The 16670-nt window shown below is 42.0% G+C and overlaps 1 protein-coding gene across 1 annotated transcript in view; it reads left to right on the top strand.

Annotated features, from left to right (window-relative positions):
- The window catches only part of prkg1l (protein kinase cGMP-dependent 1, like), a 35620-nt gene extending 19510 nt beyond the window's left edge, over window positions 1-16110 (top strand). Inside the window, exons 8-20 of the mRNA XM_051117118.1 lie at window positions 2185-2262; window positions 2462-2547; window positions 2889-2954; window positions 3084-3152; window positions 3258-3354; window positions 3478-3617; window positions 4320-4409; window positions 8581-8722; window positions 8869-9032; window positions 9996-10118; window positions 15321-15380; window positions 15584-15650; window positions 15772-16110. Coding sequence (XP_050973075.1) covers window positions 2185-2262; window positions 2462-2547; window positions 2889-2954; window positions 3084-3152; window positions 3258-3354; window positions 3478-3617; window positions 4320-4409; window positions 8581-8722; window positions 8869-9032; window positions 9996-10118; window positions 15321-15380; window positions 15584-15650; window positions 15772-15870 — 1281 coding nt within the window. The 3' untranslated portion in view covers window positions 15871-16110. The remainder of the gene's footprint in view (window positions 1-2184; window positions 2263-2461; window positions 2548-2888; window positions 2955-3083; window positions 3153-3257; window positions 3355-3477; window positions 3618-4319; window positions 4410-8580; window positions 8723-8868; window positions 9033-9995; window positions 10119-15320; window positions 15381-15583; window positions 15651-15771) is intronic.
- The last annotated feature ends 560 nt before the right edge of the window (window positions 16111-16670 follow it).

The raw sequence follows: 16670 nt of genomic DNA on the forward strand, positions 1-16670 counted from the left end.
AAAATTCTTGGTTACGTATGTAACCCTCGTTCCCTGAAGGAGGGAACGGAGATGTTACGTCGACTGACGTCATGGGGTCTCACTTGGGAGCCCAATCACCTCTGAGCTTAGAAGAAAACGCCAAGGAGAACTGGCGAGTGGAATTTGCATGCCAAGCCACTCTACCATACATATGGGTATATAAAAGGGTGCCATGCATCCACTCATTCAGACGCATCCCAGCATTCAGCACAGTTAAAGGTTGTGGCATGAGGGACATAACGTCTCCGTTCCCTCCTTCAGGGAATGAGAGTTACATACGTAACCGAGACGTTCCCTTTCAGTCAGTCACATTCAACGTTACGTCGACTGACGACATAGTGTCCCTACAGAAAATGTCACAGCCTGAACTGTGTTATGTAATTGAGGTTGCAAATGCTGACAGGCAAGCGTGTCAGAACAAATGAAGCTCATTGCGTAACCTTCCCAATGCCCTGTAAGCCAGATAAACAGGCCCACCAGGGGTGCCAGGGTTCTGAAGCAACAGTTGGGGGCGGAGCACAATGTAAGGATGTACAGAATGTAAGACCATGTGGAAAAAAATTGGAAAAACTAAAGGAAAAGGGGAACACAGTGGGAAAAAACGTGGGGAATACTCTAGAGTGGAGTGAGCCCTCACTCCCAGGGGGCACGGCTCACCTTGGGACTGGTATGCCAAGGTGATGGCATCCACCACCTAATGGGCCAACCTCTGTTTGGAGACAGCATTCCCATTCTGCTGTCCTCCAAAGCAGACAAAGAGCCGCTTGGAGCGTCTGAAGCTCTGGGTGCGTTCCACATAAATGTGCAAGGCGCGGACAGGACACAGCAATGCAAAGGCCGGGTCTGCCTCTTCCGGGGGCAGGTTCACCACCTTATCTTGAAAAGGAGTGGTGGGAACCTTGGGCATATAACCAGGCCAGGGTCTCAAGGTAATGTGAGAATCAGCCAGACCAAACTCAAGGCACGATTTTTGACCAAGAATGCGTGCAGGTCCCCCACCCTACTGATGGAAGTGAGCGTGATCTGGAGTGAAGTCTTGAGAGACAGATATTTTAGCTTAACTGAATCAAGTGGCTCAAAGAGATCCCTCCATAATCCTAAGAGAACCACAGAGAGATATCTCCCAAGAGGAGATGAGGTGCGACCTAGTAGGATTTAGTCTCTTTACACCTCTCAGGAACCTGACGATCAGGTGATGCTACCTCAGGGATAAACCATCCACTGCATCATGGTGAGCCGCTCATGGGAGCGTACACCACCCTGGTGGTTGATGTAAGCTACCGTCGCTATGTTGTCCGTGCGGACGAGTACATGCTTGCTCTGTAGCAATGGTCGAAACCGGCAAAAAGCAAGCAGCACTGCTAGCAACTCGAGGCAACTGATGTGCCACTGCAGTCAAGCTCCCGTCCAGGAGCCCAAGGCTGCATGCCCATTGCATACGGCACCCCAGCCGTCTTGGAGGCATCTGTGTTGACAACAACATGCCTCGACACTTGTTCTAAGGGCACTCCTGCAAATGCAGGGTCTGACCAAGGACTGAAGAGGTGGCGACAACCCAGGGTAATGCCGATTGGAGAGTGCCATATCTGTCATGTTGACCGAATCTAGCTCCATACCATGCACAGGGGAGAGCTTGCTCTTCTCCCAGTTGACCCAAAGCCCCAGATGGCTGAGGTGCCAAAGGACCAGATCCCTGTGCTCGCATGACAGATCTCGCGAGTGAGCTAATATAAGTCAGTCTTCAAGAAAGTTGAGGATCCGGATGCCCCTCTCCCAAAGCAGGGCCAGGGCACACTCCACTAGTTTGGTAAAGACACAGGGGGACAAGGATAGCCCGAAGGGGAGGACTTTGAATTGATATGCCCGACCCTCGAAAGCAAACCAAAGTCTGTGTCGAGGCAAAATTGAGACATAAAATTACGCGTCCTTCAGGTCGATATCTGCAAACCAATCATAAACACAAGAAAGAAGGCGTTTTTGGGTCAGCATCTTGAACGGTAGCCTGTGAAGGGACAGATTCAAGATTCGAAGATTGGACTCCCAAGTGAGACCCCATGATGTCAGTCGACGTAACATTGAATGTGATTGACTGAAAGGGAACTATATTTTCAGTATATGTAATGTTTTTCTCTTTCTCTATATCCATATGCATCTTCATCTTAGTGTCACTACAGTGATGGTGATTATATCATTCGAAATGGAAATCCAGGAGACAAACTCTACATTCTGAGTCAAGGCCAGGTGAAAAATATCTCTATCTAATCTATCTATCTATCTATATATGTCTGTTCTATTCTGTTCTATCTGTCTATCTATCTATCTATCATCTATCTATATATCAAAAATAATTGACTGCAGAATTAATTATTTATTGTATGAAAAATATGGAGATGAATGTAGTGAAGTAATAGTGTAACAGTATGCATGCTTTTGTTCTTAGGTAAAAGTATTAGAGAGACACTCAGTCGGTGAGGAGAGCATGATGGTCTCTGTCCTTACCATTGGGGATTGTTTCGGAGAGAGAGGGTAAGATTCAACCCTCATCAGCAGGGGGCGCCACTCTCTGAGATTTACATTGCAACTTATTTCCCAATACAAGAAATACAACCTGTGATATTTATGTAGGAGCAGAGAAACACAACCATGCATATTAACAAAAGATGAGCATACAGTATATAATTTTAGATCGCTTATGTAATGTTTTGTAGGTTGTGCACCTTTGTTCTAACTTGCCCAGAAACTCTAAATAAGAGTAAAAGCAAACATGTGCATTTGAATGCTTTGTGGCTTCACTGAGAGCCATTGAAATTCAAGTCAGAAGGTATCATGTAACATTAACATCTCAGACCTGTTCCTTTACTCTCTAGAGATGACGTGAGGTCGATGAGCGCTCTTGCCGCAGGCGATGTGACATGTCTGGTCATCGACAGAGAGTAAGTGCGAGCCGTGAGGGATAAACCGACATTCATGCTATGGAAACAGCAAAGTGGGCGAAAGAACATAACTAATTCAAACTTATGCTGTAAAGCTGACCTTGGCTATATTCCACCGTCTATATCCAGGGTTTTCAAAAAAGTAACTGGAGGCTTGGACGATGCCAGAAAAAATCCTAGCAACAAGGCCAGATCGAAGTAAGATTTCAAAGTCCATATATTTTACATTATCCACTGAAATAAATGAAACATCACCAGTGTGATGGTTAACGAAGGTCATTGTGATCTCTTTATAATAAACAGGGCAGATGAAGATGGATCTGCGTTTGGTGAAACATCTCTTAGCAGTTTTCAGGTGCTGTGTAATCTGGGAGAAGGACAGTACGGTCACACTCAGCTTGTGAGTTCTGTACAATGTGTATCGTAAACTAGGTCAGCAGTTTGTGTTTGTTTTGACAAAAAATGTTCCATGTAGTAATTATAATTTTTATTTTTATTTATTTATTTTTTTTTGTGTCACTAGGTCCATTTGAAGAGCAACTCCAGCTGTAAGTTTGCATTGAAGACCATTAGAAAACAGGCAATACAGAGCCCAGGTCAAAGAGAGAGGATACTTGCAGAGAAACACATCCTGATGGATCTCCAAAGTCCATTTATAGTAAGGTCAGACCATTAGGACACAATCCTGCTCCTGGAAGGCCAACGTCCTGCAGAGTTCAGCTCCTGAACACCAGCCTGGAAGTGTTTTAGTGAGTCTGAAGACCTTGATTGGCTGTTTCAGATGTGTTTCATTGGGGTTGGAGCTCAATTCTGCAGGACCGTGGCCCTCCAGGAAATCTTTGGAGAAAGTTCTTATTGTTTCATTAAAGGTTCATCAATTTTTGTTTTTGAGTTTTAAAACACCAGCACATGGTAGATGGTTTATAAAAACTATTAAAGGTTTTTTGTGGAATGATGTGTGAAATGGTTCTCCAGTGAAATCAGGCAACAAAATCCGTTTTGCATTTAATTCCTTATTAGACTCCTTATTAGATACGCTATTGTACAAGCTCAGTAGTTTGGGGTTTGTAAGATTTGTCTTTAAAAAGCCTCTATTTGCTTGCCAAGGCTCCATTTATGTTTTCAAAAATACAATAAACAACAACAATATTGCGAAATATTATTAGAATTTAAAATAAGTGTTTTCTATTTTAATACATTTAAAAATGTAATTTATTCCTGTGATTTAAAGCTGAATTTTCAGCATCATTACTCCAGTATTCAGTGTCACATGACCCTTCAGAAATCATTCTAATATGCTGATTTGATGCTCATCTTATTTAGATTTTTCTTATTTTATATTTTCTTATTTATATTTTTTCTCAGGTTGCATTGTACATATAAAGATGCTTGGTGCCTGTATATGCTGATGGAAGCTTGTGAAGGTGGAGATCTGTGGAATTTACTGAGAGAGAGGTCTGTACAGTCTTGTATGAGTTTGTAAATCACTTGAAGGGGTCATCGGATGCTAAGTACACTTTTTCATGTTGTTTTTAACATTAATGTGTGTTGGCAGTGTATGTACCAATCTACCCTATAATGATAAAGATCCATGCAGTGGTTTTTAATGAATCTGTAAAATAATATCCCCTTTTTCAAATCGAGCCATTCTCAGATGCGTCACACAAACAGAGGCCGCTCCCACGATAGTTGATTGACATGAGCGTCTTACCTCAGATCAGCTGTCTCAGTCCGACCTCCATTGTTTGCTGGAGCAAGGATGTTAGTTAGACAAGAATATCTCTGACTGAGCGATTGTGGTGTTGTGTTGCTGGATGTAATAAGGAACATAGTGGTCGTCATTTACTCCCGACATCTGAGCCGCTGAAGATGAAGCAGATTACGTTTGTTTGTGAAGGGAATGCAGCTCCCGATCTATATATATCCGTCTATGTTTGAGCGAATCATTCATGGTCCACCTACAGCAGAAGTGAGTATAAGGGTTTTTTTATGAATCTTTGCGATCGCCTTTCCTAATAATGTGCTAGTTAGCAAGTTTAGTGGCTAAACGTGGCTAAATGTGGCTAAAGTAAACAGGCTCGTCACTCCACAGAGAGAAGAGAGGGGCGGGACGAGCAGAGCTCATTTGCATTTAAAGGAGCAATCCCCTCAGAATGGGATGATTTTTGCAGAGCTGATTTTGACAAGGTAAAAAGAGTGTTGTTTTACACTGCCATTGAGAATTTTTAACCAAAGTATATTATAGACTTTTCATTAAAACCCTAAAGAATAATATCAACTTGTGTAAAATGGGCATCCGATGACCCCTTTAAAGGGATAGTTCCCAAAAATGAAAATTCTGTCATTAATTACTCACCCTTGTGTCGTTCCAAACCTGTAAGACCTTCGTTCATCTTCAGAACACAAATTAAGATATTTTTTTATGAAATCCAAGGGTTTTCTGACCCTGCATAAACAGCAACACATCTGACATGTTCAAGGCCCAGAAAGGTAGTAAAGACATGGTTAAAATAGTCCATGTGACATCAGTGGTTCAACCGTAATGTTATGACGCTACAAAATATGTTTTGTGTGTGAAGAAAACCAAAATAATGACTTTATTCAACAACAGAGACTCAAATGAAAATGTAAATTAATTTCTTGAACCTAACCTTCATTCACTTACAGTTTTTCTGACACATTTCTCCAAACTCAGGTCACTGTTCTCAAAACATTTAACACAGTGAGCTGAACGCTTTGTAACTGTCCTAAACAGATTGTAGGTTTTCATTCATTTCATACAAATTACAAATCATGCAAATAATTTTCTCAAAACAATGTGCACGAAACTCTCAAATGTTTTCACAATAGTTAATGCAACCGACCAATTTTTGTGTGAAGTGTGAATTTTTGACTTTTTTATGAAAATTCTAAAAAAAATTAAGAGAAGTATTTATACCCTGTGTGAACAACGTCAGTAAGTTTGAGCCCAATGTGATAACATTAACTAGTATTTTCAGGAAAAAGAAAACCTTTTCCGGGTCAATTTGACCCGAACACAATCAGACACTCAACACAGGAAATGCAGTTTTCCTAATCGTTTACACATTTATCAAAATTGCTTTAGAGTAATAATAAAAGGGAAAGTATACAAAGAGCAAGAATAAATGTGCAGAAAAAGTAGGGTAATAAAAACAGTAAATGTGGGTAGAGAACAGGGTGTAATGAGAGAGAAGATGAAGAGTGTAACAGGTACAGAGAGGAGGATGTGAGAATGAGGAGAGGAGAAGGAGAGGGAATAAAGTTACTATTTAAAAAACAAAAACACATAAGGTGTTGTACTGTGATTGTTGTTGATAGTACAGATTTACTGGAAATGTCCAAACATTTTTCTATATTGAAGTTTGAGATCATTCAGGTGGACAATCAAGATTATTTTGAATGGAAAAGGAGCATTATTGACATGGTGGTCCAGAACAACACCACCAGCCACAAAGGAAGAGGCATGTGGAGATGCTGAGACAGGAGCTTATCAAGCATGGTTTCAACCATCTTACATTTTTCTCCTATGATGCAAGCAAATATGTAGTGTAGATAAAATGCAATGTAATTCTCTTCTAGATGTAAATGAAAGGCAAGATCAATAATGCATACAGCAACACGTGTATATACAGTGGTGGCCAAAATTAGGAAACTAGTATTTTCACCAGCTAAAAACGTTTGTGCTGTAAAAGACTGATCTGTAGTTATCAGAAAAGTTTGTTTGCAGTTCTTGCTGCTAAAGGTGGCACGTACATTTGCTTTTTTTCTCATGGGTGATAGCAGTTGTTGGATAACAATTTTTATTTCATTTAGATTTGCACAATCTATATAAAACAAAACTCACTGCTGAAGAATTTCAATAAACATGTATTTTCATTAGCATATTTGTGCATCTACAGCTGAAACTGTTTGCAGTAAAGTTGAACTGTTTGGTTAAAGGGGTCATCGGATGCCCATTTACCACAAGTTAATATGATTCTTTAGGGTCTTAATGAAAACTCTATAATATACTTTGGTTAAAAATTCTTAATGGTTGTGTAAAACAACACCCTTTTTACCTTGCCAAAATCAGCTCTTCAAAAATCATCTCATTTTGGTCGAGGCTGCTTTAAATGCAAATGAGCTCTGTGACGAGCCTGTTTACTTTAGCCGCATTTAGCCGCTAAACTTGCTAACTATCACATTATTAGGATAGACGATCGCAAAGATTCATAAAAAAAACCTTATACTCACTTCTGCTGTAAGTGAAGCTGGATTACAAACATTTCGCGCGAACATAGACGGATATATGTAGATCAGGAGGCGCATTCCCTTCACAAACAAACGTAATCCACTGCATCTTCAGCGGCTCAGATGTCGGGAGTAAATGACAACCACTATGTTCATTATTACATCCAGCAACACAACACCTCAATCGCTCAATCTGAGATATTTTTGTCTAACTTACTAGTGATGGGAAGTTCGGATCATTTTACCGACTCGGTCCTTTGAGTCTCGTTCAGCAAAATGAACGAATCTTTTTTCGAGTCATTTCGTTCATTTCGTTCATTTTAGCAAAATATAATTAAAATGTTACGTTTTACCTCCCTAACACATCTACTGCTTACACAAACGTTGATCACACTACAAACAAAACAAAACTATAATGCTATAAGAAACAGAAAAGATTAATTCATTGTTTACCTGGGTCTTTAGTCTATGATTCGCTCACCTCACCTCTTATCTGACAAGTTTTCGGGTTTGAGTTGTTCGTTCACCACGTGACAGCCCAATTAGCTAACCAACGCAGTCTGAGCCAGAAAGAGAATTGATTAGTTCATCTCTCGAGTCCTCGGGTTTGAGTCGTTCGTTCATCACGTGACATCCCCGTAATGTTAACCTATGCAACCTGAGCCGGAAAGAGAATTGATTAGTTCATCTTTTGAGTCTTCGGGTTTGAGTCGTTCGTTCATCACGTGACAGCCCCATAAGGTGAACGAACGACTCTAAAACAGGTGAACTAATTCCAGTACAGAACCTAATAGGATGTTGCGCATGCACGACTGAACGAATCACTCCCCGAGGCGACTCGTTCGTCCCGAGTCACATTAAAGATTCGTTCAAAATGAACGAATCGTTCAAGAACGACCCATCACTATAACTTACATCCCTGCTCCGACATCAAAACAAAGAGGGCGGACTGTTACAACTGATCTGAGGTAAGACGCTCATGTCAATCAACTATCGTGGGAGCGGCCTCTGTCGGTGTGACGTCACAATGACGGGCATCTGAGAACGGCTCGATTTGAAAAAGGGGATATTATTTTTACAGATTAATTAAAAAACACTGCATGGATTTTATCATTATAGGGTAGATTTGTACATACACTGCCAACACACATTAATATTCAAACAACATGTAAAAGTGAACTTAGCATCCGATGACCCCTTTAAGATAATTTTGTGTTTGGATGGCTGTGCTAATTGTTTTGAGAACAAGTACCTTGCATTAGAGAAAAGTGTCAAATTGATTGAGAAAAACTGTAAATGAACTTCCTTAAGATACAGTGAATATGTCATCGTATGAACTTAGCTGAACTGACTAATATGTGGTTTGATGTTTCAGGGGGTCACTGGAAGAAGATGCCGTTCGGTTCTATGCAGCTTGTGTGCTTGAAGCTCTCAGTGTGCTACACGACAAAGGCATTGTTCACAGAGACCTGAAACCTGAAAATGTGCTTCTGGACCAGCGAGGATATGCTAAACTGGTGCTAAATGCATACAAATTCAACCATGTTTAAAGTTAAACCAGATGGCGTTGGAGAATAACCAGATGGCCAAATTTGATTGTGATTATTCATATTGGGTCATTTGAATTATAACATTCAGTTGTGTTTCTCTCTCTCTCTATCAGAGAGGGTTTGGTTGTGCTAAGAAGCTGGGCTCTTTGCACAGAGCCTGGTCGTTCTGTGGATCTGTGGGTTATCAGCCTCCAGAGGTCATTCTGCATCAAGGTCACGGTCTGTCCACAGATCTCTGGGCTCTGGGGATGTTGCTGTATGAACTGCTGAATTCCAGGTGAGTTTTTTTTTTTTTTTTGGATGTCTTGTAGCAATTCTTTTGTGATTTTGCAAAGGCAGTACATTCTATCGACTCTTACAATGTGTTGCACAATGGTAGAGTTGACTGTTGTAGGCTTATAAATAAGCATCAGGTAATATTTTGACTTATTAAAAAAAAGAAACAAAAAAGAGCTTGCACACTGTTTCCAAGAACAAAAGCAGAATTCAGTGCTCACTGCAAAAAGGTGACATTTCTGGCTTTTTCAGTGGCCAAGAAATAAACTGTAACACCTGGGTTTATTTGTAGCTTTTGTCAAAGTTATTTAAAAGAAATCTTTTACACTGTTTTCAAAGCATCAGTAGCATGCTTGTTCTTCAGGATGCATAAAAACTATAAACAGGTAAAAGTATAACCAATAAGTATTACCAATAAAGAAAATTCTGAATTGTCGGTTTGTATTCACATATAAACATTGATCATGAAGCACATTAAAAATGTAGCAAACCAATGACGTTTGTTCTTGTGTGATAAGCAAGCACAGCTGAGCTTCTGTTGTTACCATACATGATGGGTTCTTTATATGTGCATTAATAAATGTTTATATATTAATAAAAACCTATATTAAATCTATTCATCATATAAAGCATTTTTGGATTAATTATTCCTTTAAAAATTACATATAGTAGGATGAGACTGATCATGACAAGACTATCTAAAGGTAATTCTGGTTTCTTTTGCTTGGTATTGATGAAAAATACAGGTTGCAATGTAGTAGGAATTACAAGAAACTGGGTTACATAATGACGCATCCACCCACCCAGAAAAAGTCCAACTTCTAATGGATATTTTAAACTTTATATCTGAATTAACAAAGGTGTTTTTAATGAAAATAAATTAAATTTTAAACATTCCATCTCGCCTTCTAGGCCTCCATTGTTCAGCATGTTTTAAAAGTTACATTTCATTTTCAATTTCCAGTGCCCTGTTCTCTGGCTCTGAGCAGCTGAAGGTTTATACAGCAACTCTGAAGGGAATAGATGAGCTAGAGTTCCCAAAAACCATCAGCAGGACTGCAGCACATTTCATCAAGAGCCTCTGCAGGTACAAATAGAGTGTTTCCTCACAGAGTCTGTTTCCTATAAGAGAAAAAAACTTGGTGAGAAAAGCAAGTGAAACGTCTGTCACTCCTTTTCTAGTGAGAGTTAAATAGACAGACTAAAAAATAGATAGATAGATAGATAGATAGATAGATAGGCAAGGCAGGTTTATTTATATAGCACATTTCATACACAAAGGTAATTCAAAGTGCTTTACATAAAAGGAAGTAGAATAATCATAAAAACAATAATAAAAACAATAATTCACAAAGAGGCAGTAGAATAATCATAAAAACAATAATCACAGCAATAAAACAAAACAAAAATTAAAACTTTTAAAATGATTGAAAAATTGATTTAAAATAAAATTTAAGACAGTTAAAAATGGAAAAGGAAAAATAGATAGATAGATAGACAAACAGATAGATACACAGACAGACAGATCAATAGATAGACAGGCGGATGTATGGATAGATAGACAGACAGACGAACAGACAGATGGACAGACAGACAGACAGATAGATAGATGATAGATAGATAAACAGACAAACAGATATATACACAGACAGACAGATCAATAGATAGACAGGCGGATGTATGGATAGATAGACAGACAGATGAACAGACAGACAGACAAACAGATATATACACAGTGTAACGAGGACTCGTAGGAAGCATGTAAAATCCAAGTGCGAGCTTTATTGTACAGATTGTAGTCAGACAGGCAGGGTCAATCTCCAAACAAACAAAGTTACGAAGGCAAAACAATAGCGTAATCCATATAAACAGGCAGAGTCCAAAAACCAGAGAGAGTAGTCTGACAAATAAACAAGGATATGAAACAAGACAAAACTATGAGGCAACGAGGCAAACTATGGCAGAAAACAAAGACAATGGAACAAAGCAAAACCGTGGCAAATAACAAAAAACAAGGCAATGAAAACAGGGAAACGCTTGGTAGAGTCTGCTAGAGCAAAACAATACTTCGCGAAGTCTGTTTGGAAATGGCCTCCCTTTATGGCCACCAAACAGGAAGTTACCAACGAGGCAGCAGAGGGAGCAGCAACAGTCAGTTCATGGGTAAGGGCTCCCTCTGCTGGCTTGGCGTTACAGAATTCCCCCCCCCACCCCTAGGAGCGACCCCTGGCGCTCAAACAACAACAGTCCAGGAGGGTGGGGGAACAGAGGCAAAACAGGGGGTGGGACGGAGGGCCAGGTCCATGTAGAGGAGGTGGGCCTGGATCGTGGAGCAGGGACAGACAGTGAAGCACTGGAGGACCTGGACCATGGAGCAGTGGCAGACAGTGAAGCACTGGAGGACCTGGGCCGTGGAGCAGTAGCAGACTGTGAAACACTGGAGGGCCTGGGCCGTGGAGCAATGGCAGAGTAGGAAGCCATGGTGAAGCAGGCAGAGCAGGTAGAGCAGGGAGCCATGGCGAGGCAGGCAGAGCAGGCAGAACAGGAAGCCATGGTGAGGTAGGCAGAGCAGGCATAACAGGGAGCCATTGCAGGGCAGGCAGAGCAGGCAGAATAGACAGGAGCAGAGATATCCACAGTGGACCTAGTGACATCCATAGCAGAGCGGTGTGTTCACGGACAATTTCCTTGGCCGTGGCATGACAGGCAGAGAGTTCATGATAGGCCTCCTGGGCCGTGGCATGATGGGCAGAGAGTTCATTATTGGCTTTCTTGACCGTGACATGGTGGGCAGAGAGTTCATGATAGGCCTTCGTGGCTGTGACATGACAGGCAGAGAGTTCATGGGAGGACGCCGCCCCCATAGGAAGATCTACAGCATGTGCTGACAGCTCTGGAGGCATGGGCGCATTTCTTGACTTGATTCATGGAGGTCTGCCGTGAGCTGACTTGACTCAGGGAGGTCTGCCGTGACTTGACTTGACTCATGAAGAACAGCGGTGACTTGACCTGGCTCGTGCAGTCCAGCTGTGACTTGACTTGGCTCGTGAAGGTCAGCTGTGACTTGACTTGGCTCATGAAGGTCAGCTGTGGCTTGACTTGGCTCATGAAGGTCAGCTGTGGCTTGACTTGGCTCATGAAGGTCAGCTGTGGCTTGACTTGGCTCGGGAATAACAGCAGCAACTTGACTTGGCTCATGAAGATCAACTGTGGCTTGGCTTGGCTTGGCTCAGGGACAACAGCAGCAATTTGACTTGGCTCGTGAAGATCTGCTGTAACTTGGCTTGGTTCATGGAAATCAGCTGTAGTTTGACGTAACAGACAACCCAGCTGTGACTTGACTTGACTCAGGAACAACAGCTGTAACGTGACTTGACTCAGGAACAACGTGGCTTGACTCAGGAACAACAGCTGTAACGTGACTTGACTCATGGGGAACAGCTGTGACTTGGCTTGACTCATGGGGAACAGCTGTGACTTGGCTTGACTCGTGGGGAACAGCTGTGACTTGGCTTGACTCGTGGGGAACAACAGCTGTATCTTGGCTTGATTCATGGAGAACAACAGCTGTGTCTTGGCTTGACTCATGGAGAACAGCTGTATCTTGGCTTGGCTCATGGAGAACAGCTGTATCTTGGCTTGGCACAGAAAGTGTAGCCCTGACTTGACACCGGAGGATCAGGCATTACTTGATTAGCTTTGTGTGTGACAGACATGGCGAGGTGAGATGTGGATGAAACGATTTTGGATTGATGTGGTTCAGGCGTGGCAGCCATCTTGGCCGGGGACTCAGACAGGGCAGCCATCTTGTGAACAGGCTTGGTGACGGCGACCATCTTGTGAACAGGCTTGGGGATGGTGGCCATCTTGTGAACAGGCTCGGGGATGGCGGCCATCTTGTGGACTGGCTCTGGGATGGCGGCCATCTTGTGGACTGGCTCTGGGATGGCGGCCATCTTGTGGACTGGCTCTGGGATGGTGGCCATCTTGTGGACTGGCTTGGAGATAGCAGCTATCTTGTGAGCTGGTTGTAGGAGGGTGGCCATGACAGATGCAGACTCTGGACGGGCAGGCATGGCGTGAGCAGGCCCTGGAGCGGCAGGCATGGTGAGTGCAGGTGGTGGTTTGGCAGATGTGGAGTAAACAGGCTGTAGCTTGGCAGACGTGACGTTAGTAGACCTTGACTTGATGGATGTGACTGGAACAGGCTTTGACTTGGCAGGCATGACGTGAACTGGTCTTGGCATGGTGGACATAACTTGAGTAGACTTTGGCTTGGCAGGCATGGCATGGTAGGGCTCTGACGTTACTTGAATAATTCCAGATATGACTTGAACAGGCTTTGGCTTGGTGGACATGTGAGCAGGCTTTGGCTTGGAGGACATGACGTGAACAGGCTCTGGCTTGGTAGGCTTGGCATGAGAGGGCTGTGGTGTAGCAGACATGACATGAGCAGGTTGTGGTATGGGGGTTACTGCAGGATTACGGGGTCCCTCATCTGCAATCCCAACAGTAAAAGGTGAGCCGCTTAACCGGAGTGCAAGGTCTATGTATTTTTCAAGAGACCAATGTGGGGTATTACGTGGCATCAAACATGAAATGTCCTTACATAAACCAAAACGGAAAATGTCCTTGAGAGATGTATCATTAAAGTCCACCTGATAGCACAGTTCACAGAAGTCAGTTACGTAATCCTCAATGGGCTGGTTACCTTGGCGGAGGTGGGGGAGGTGTGATGCTGGATCCATGGTTTGATCTGTATCTTCTGAAAACCGCTGGATTTTTGGGTGGCGAAGTATTCTGTAACGAGGACTCGTAGGAAGCGTGTAAAATCCAAGTGCAAGCTTTATTGTACAGATCGTAGTCAGACAGGCAGGGTCAATCTCCAAACAAACAAAGTTACGAAGGCAAAACAATAGCGTAATCCTGTACATGCAGAGTCCAAAAACCAGAGAGAGCAGTCCAAAGTGACAAATAAACAAGGATATGAAACAAGACAAAACTATGGCAATGAACGAGGCAAACTATGGCAGAAAACAAAGACAATGGAACAAAGCAAAACCGTGGCAAATAACAAAAAACAAGGCAATGAAAACAGGGAAACACTTTGTAGAGTCCACTAGAGCAAAACAATACTTCGCGAAGTCTGTTTGGAAATGGCCCCCTTTTATGGCCACCAAACAGGAAGTTACCAACGAGGCAGCAGAGGGAGCAGCAACAGTCAGTTCATGGGTAAGGGCTCCCTCTGCTGGCTTGGCGTTACACACAGACAGACAGACAGATAGATAGACAGACAGACAGATATATACACAGACAGACGGACAGATCAATAGATAGACAGACAGGCAGACATATAGATAGACAGACAGATGAACAGACAGACAGACAGACAGACAGATAGATAGATAGATAGATAGATAGACAGACAGACAGGCGGACGTTTAGATAGACAGATAGACAGACAAACAGATATATAGGCAGACAGACAGATAGACCAATAGATAGGCAGGTGGACAGACGAACAGACAGACAGATGGATAGACAGACAGACAGACAGATGATAGATAGATAGATAGATAGACAGACAGACAGGCGGACGTTTAGTTAGACAGACAAACAGATATATACACAGACAGACAGATAGATAGATAGATAGATAGATAGATAGACAGACAGACAGGCGGACGTTTAGATAGACAGATAGACAGACAAACAGATATATAGACAGACAGACAGATAGACCAATAGGTAGACAGGTGGACAGACAATAGATAGATAGATAGACAGACAGATATATACACAGACAGATGGACAGATCAATAGATAGACAGACAGGCAGACATATAGATAGACAGACAGACAGACGAACAGACAGACAGACAGATAGATAGATAGACAGACAGGTGGACGTTTAGATAGACAGATAGACAAACAGATATATAGACAGACAGACAGATAGACCAATAGATAGGCAGGTGGACAGACGAACAGACAGACAGATGGATAGACAGACAGACAGACAGACAGACAGATGATAAATAGATAGATAGATAGATAGATAGATAGATAGACAGACAGGCGGACGTTTAGATAGACAGATAGACAGACAAACAGATATATAGACAGACAGACAGATAGACCAATAGGTAGACAGGTGGACAGACAATAGATAGATAGATAGATAGACAGACAGACAGACAGACAGACTGATACTCAGAGTAGCAGTGGTCTACATACACTGTGGGGTTTGTATGTCTGTGTCTGGTATAATCTGTCACCCATTTTCCAGGCTCAACCCCTCAGAGAGGCTGGGCCAGAGGAACGGGGTCAAGGACATCTGCAAACACATGTAAGACCTGCTCGAATTTGCTCTTCATCAAATATATTTGTATAGAAGGAAGAGAAGGGATTGGTGTGTGTGGGGAGACAGAGAGGATTTGTGAGATTAGATGAGAGTGGAAAAGAAAAGAGCAAAGGAGAGGAGAGGATGCTGTTCTGTTTTTAAGTGCTGTCTTATTTTCTAGACTGATTAACTTGTGTTGTGTTTCTCAGGTGGTTTGAAGGCTTCGACTGGGAAGGACTTCAGAAGGGCACATTGACTCCACCAGTAATACCAAACGTGAGCAGCATCACAGAACACTGTAGAGTTGAGAACACTCTGTTTAGCGTATACTTCCAAAACAAACACACCTTTCAAATGATGCATCTGTCCAGTTCAAATAAATGTAACCTTTCTACAGGTTTCCTGTGTCTCTGATCACGGAGGATCAGCACTCCTGCCAGAAACCCACACTGAAGCAGTGCCATTGGATGATTCTGGCTGGGATGCAGACTTTTGATTTGTGCAGTGGTAATATGGATGATGTAATTTGAAAGAAAAAAAAATAGGACTTTGGTGACTTTTGGTGGTTTATTTTGCATTAACTTTGCAGTTGAAAACCAATGTAGACGACAGGACACAGCTTCAGGACTTAACAATCAACGCTGGAATTACATTGCACTTCAAATGTGTCTCTAACAAACGCACAAAATGCAAATCAAGAAAATTTCTTTGTATGAAAGCTTATTTCTGCCACAGAATAAAAATATACAAACAGTATTTATATTACACTTTTTTTCAGAATTGCATGATATAACATCACTAATTTTTTTTTTTTGACCTATGAAATGTTGCCAAAAAAATTCACTGACAAAATAACAAAAATCATCCCCTTTGTAAAACCACCATCCCAGTTATATTAATATTGTTGCATATTAGGTAAAACTCATCATTCCTATCATAACATGCAATTCCTGCAAAGGACTTGACGTGTCTGTTGCTTCAGTTGTGTGGAAAGCCGTGAGGGTCAAAAACATGTGAATTTTAACACATAAACAGCACGTCGAGGACATGCTGTTTGCACATTGTTTACGATGGAATACCTGTTGTATACACGTTGGAGATGCGCGGATGAGCTCAAACGTCACCTTGAATCTGCTGCTTCAAATAAATTATCCGCCCACCACCCACCTGCACCTATATTTTTCTGATTTAGATATCCGCCCGCCTTGCATCCTGAACACATTACAGTAATTCAAATTTTTAGCTTTGCATGATGATATGATGAATGAATGGTTCACAGGTATGTGAGCCGGCAAC

Source organism: Labeo rohita, chromosome 8, assembly GCF_022985175.1.
Source record: "Labeo rohita strain BAU-BD-2019 chromosome 8, IGBB_LRoh.1.0, whole genome shotgun sequence".
NCBI classification, from domain to species: domain Eukaryota; kingdom Metazoa; phylum Chordata; class Actinopteri; order Cypriniformes; family Cyprinidae; genus Labeo; species Labeo rohita.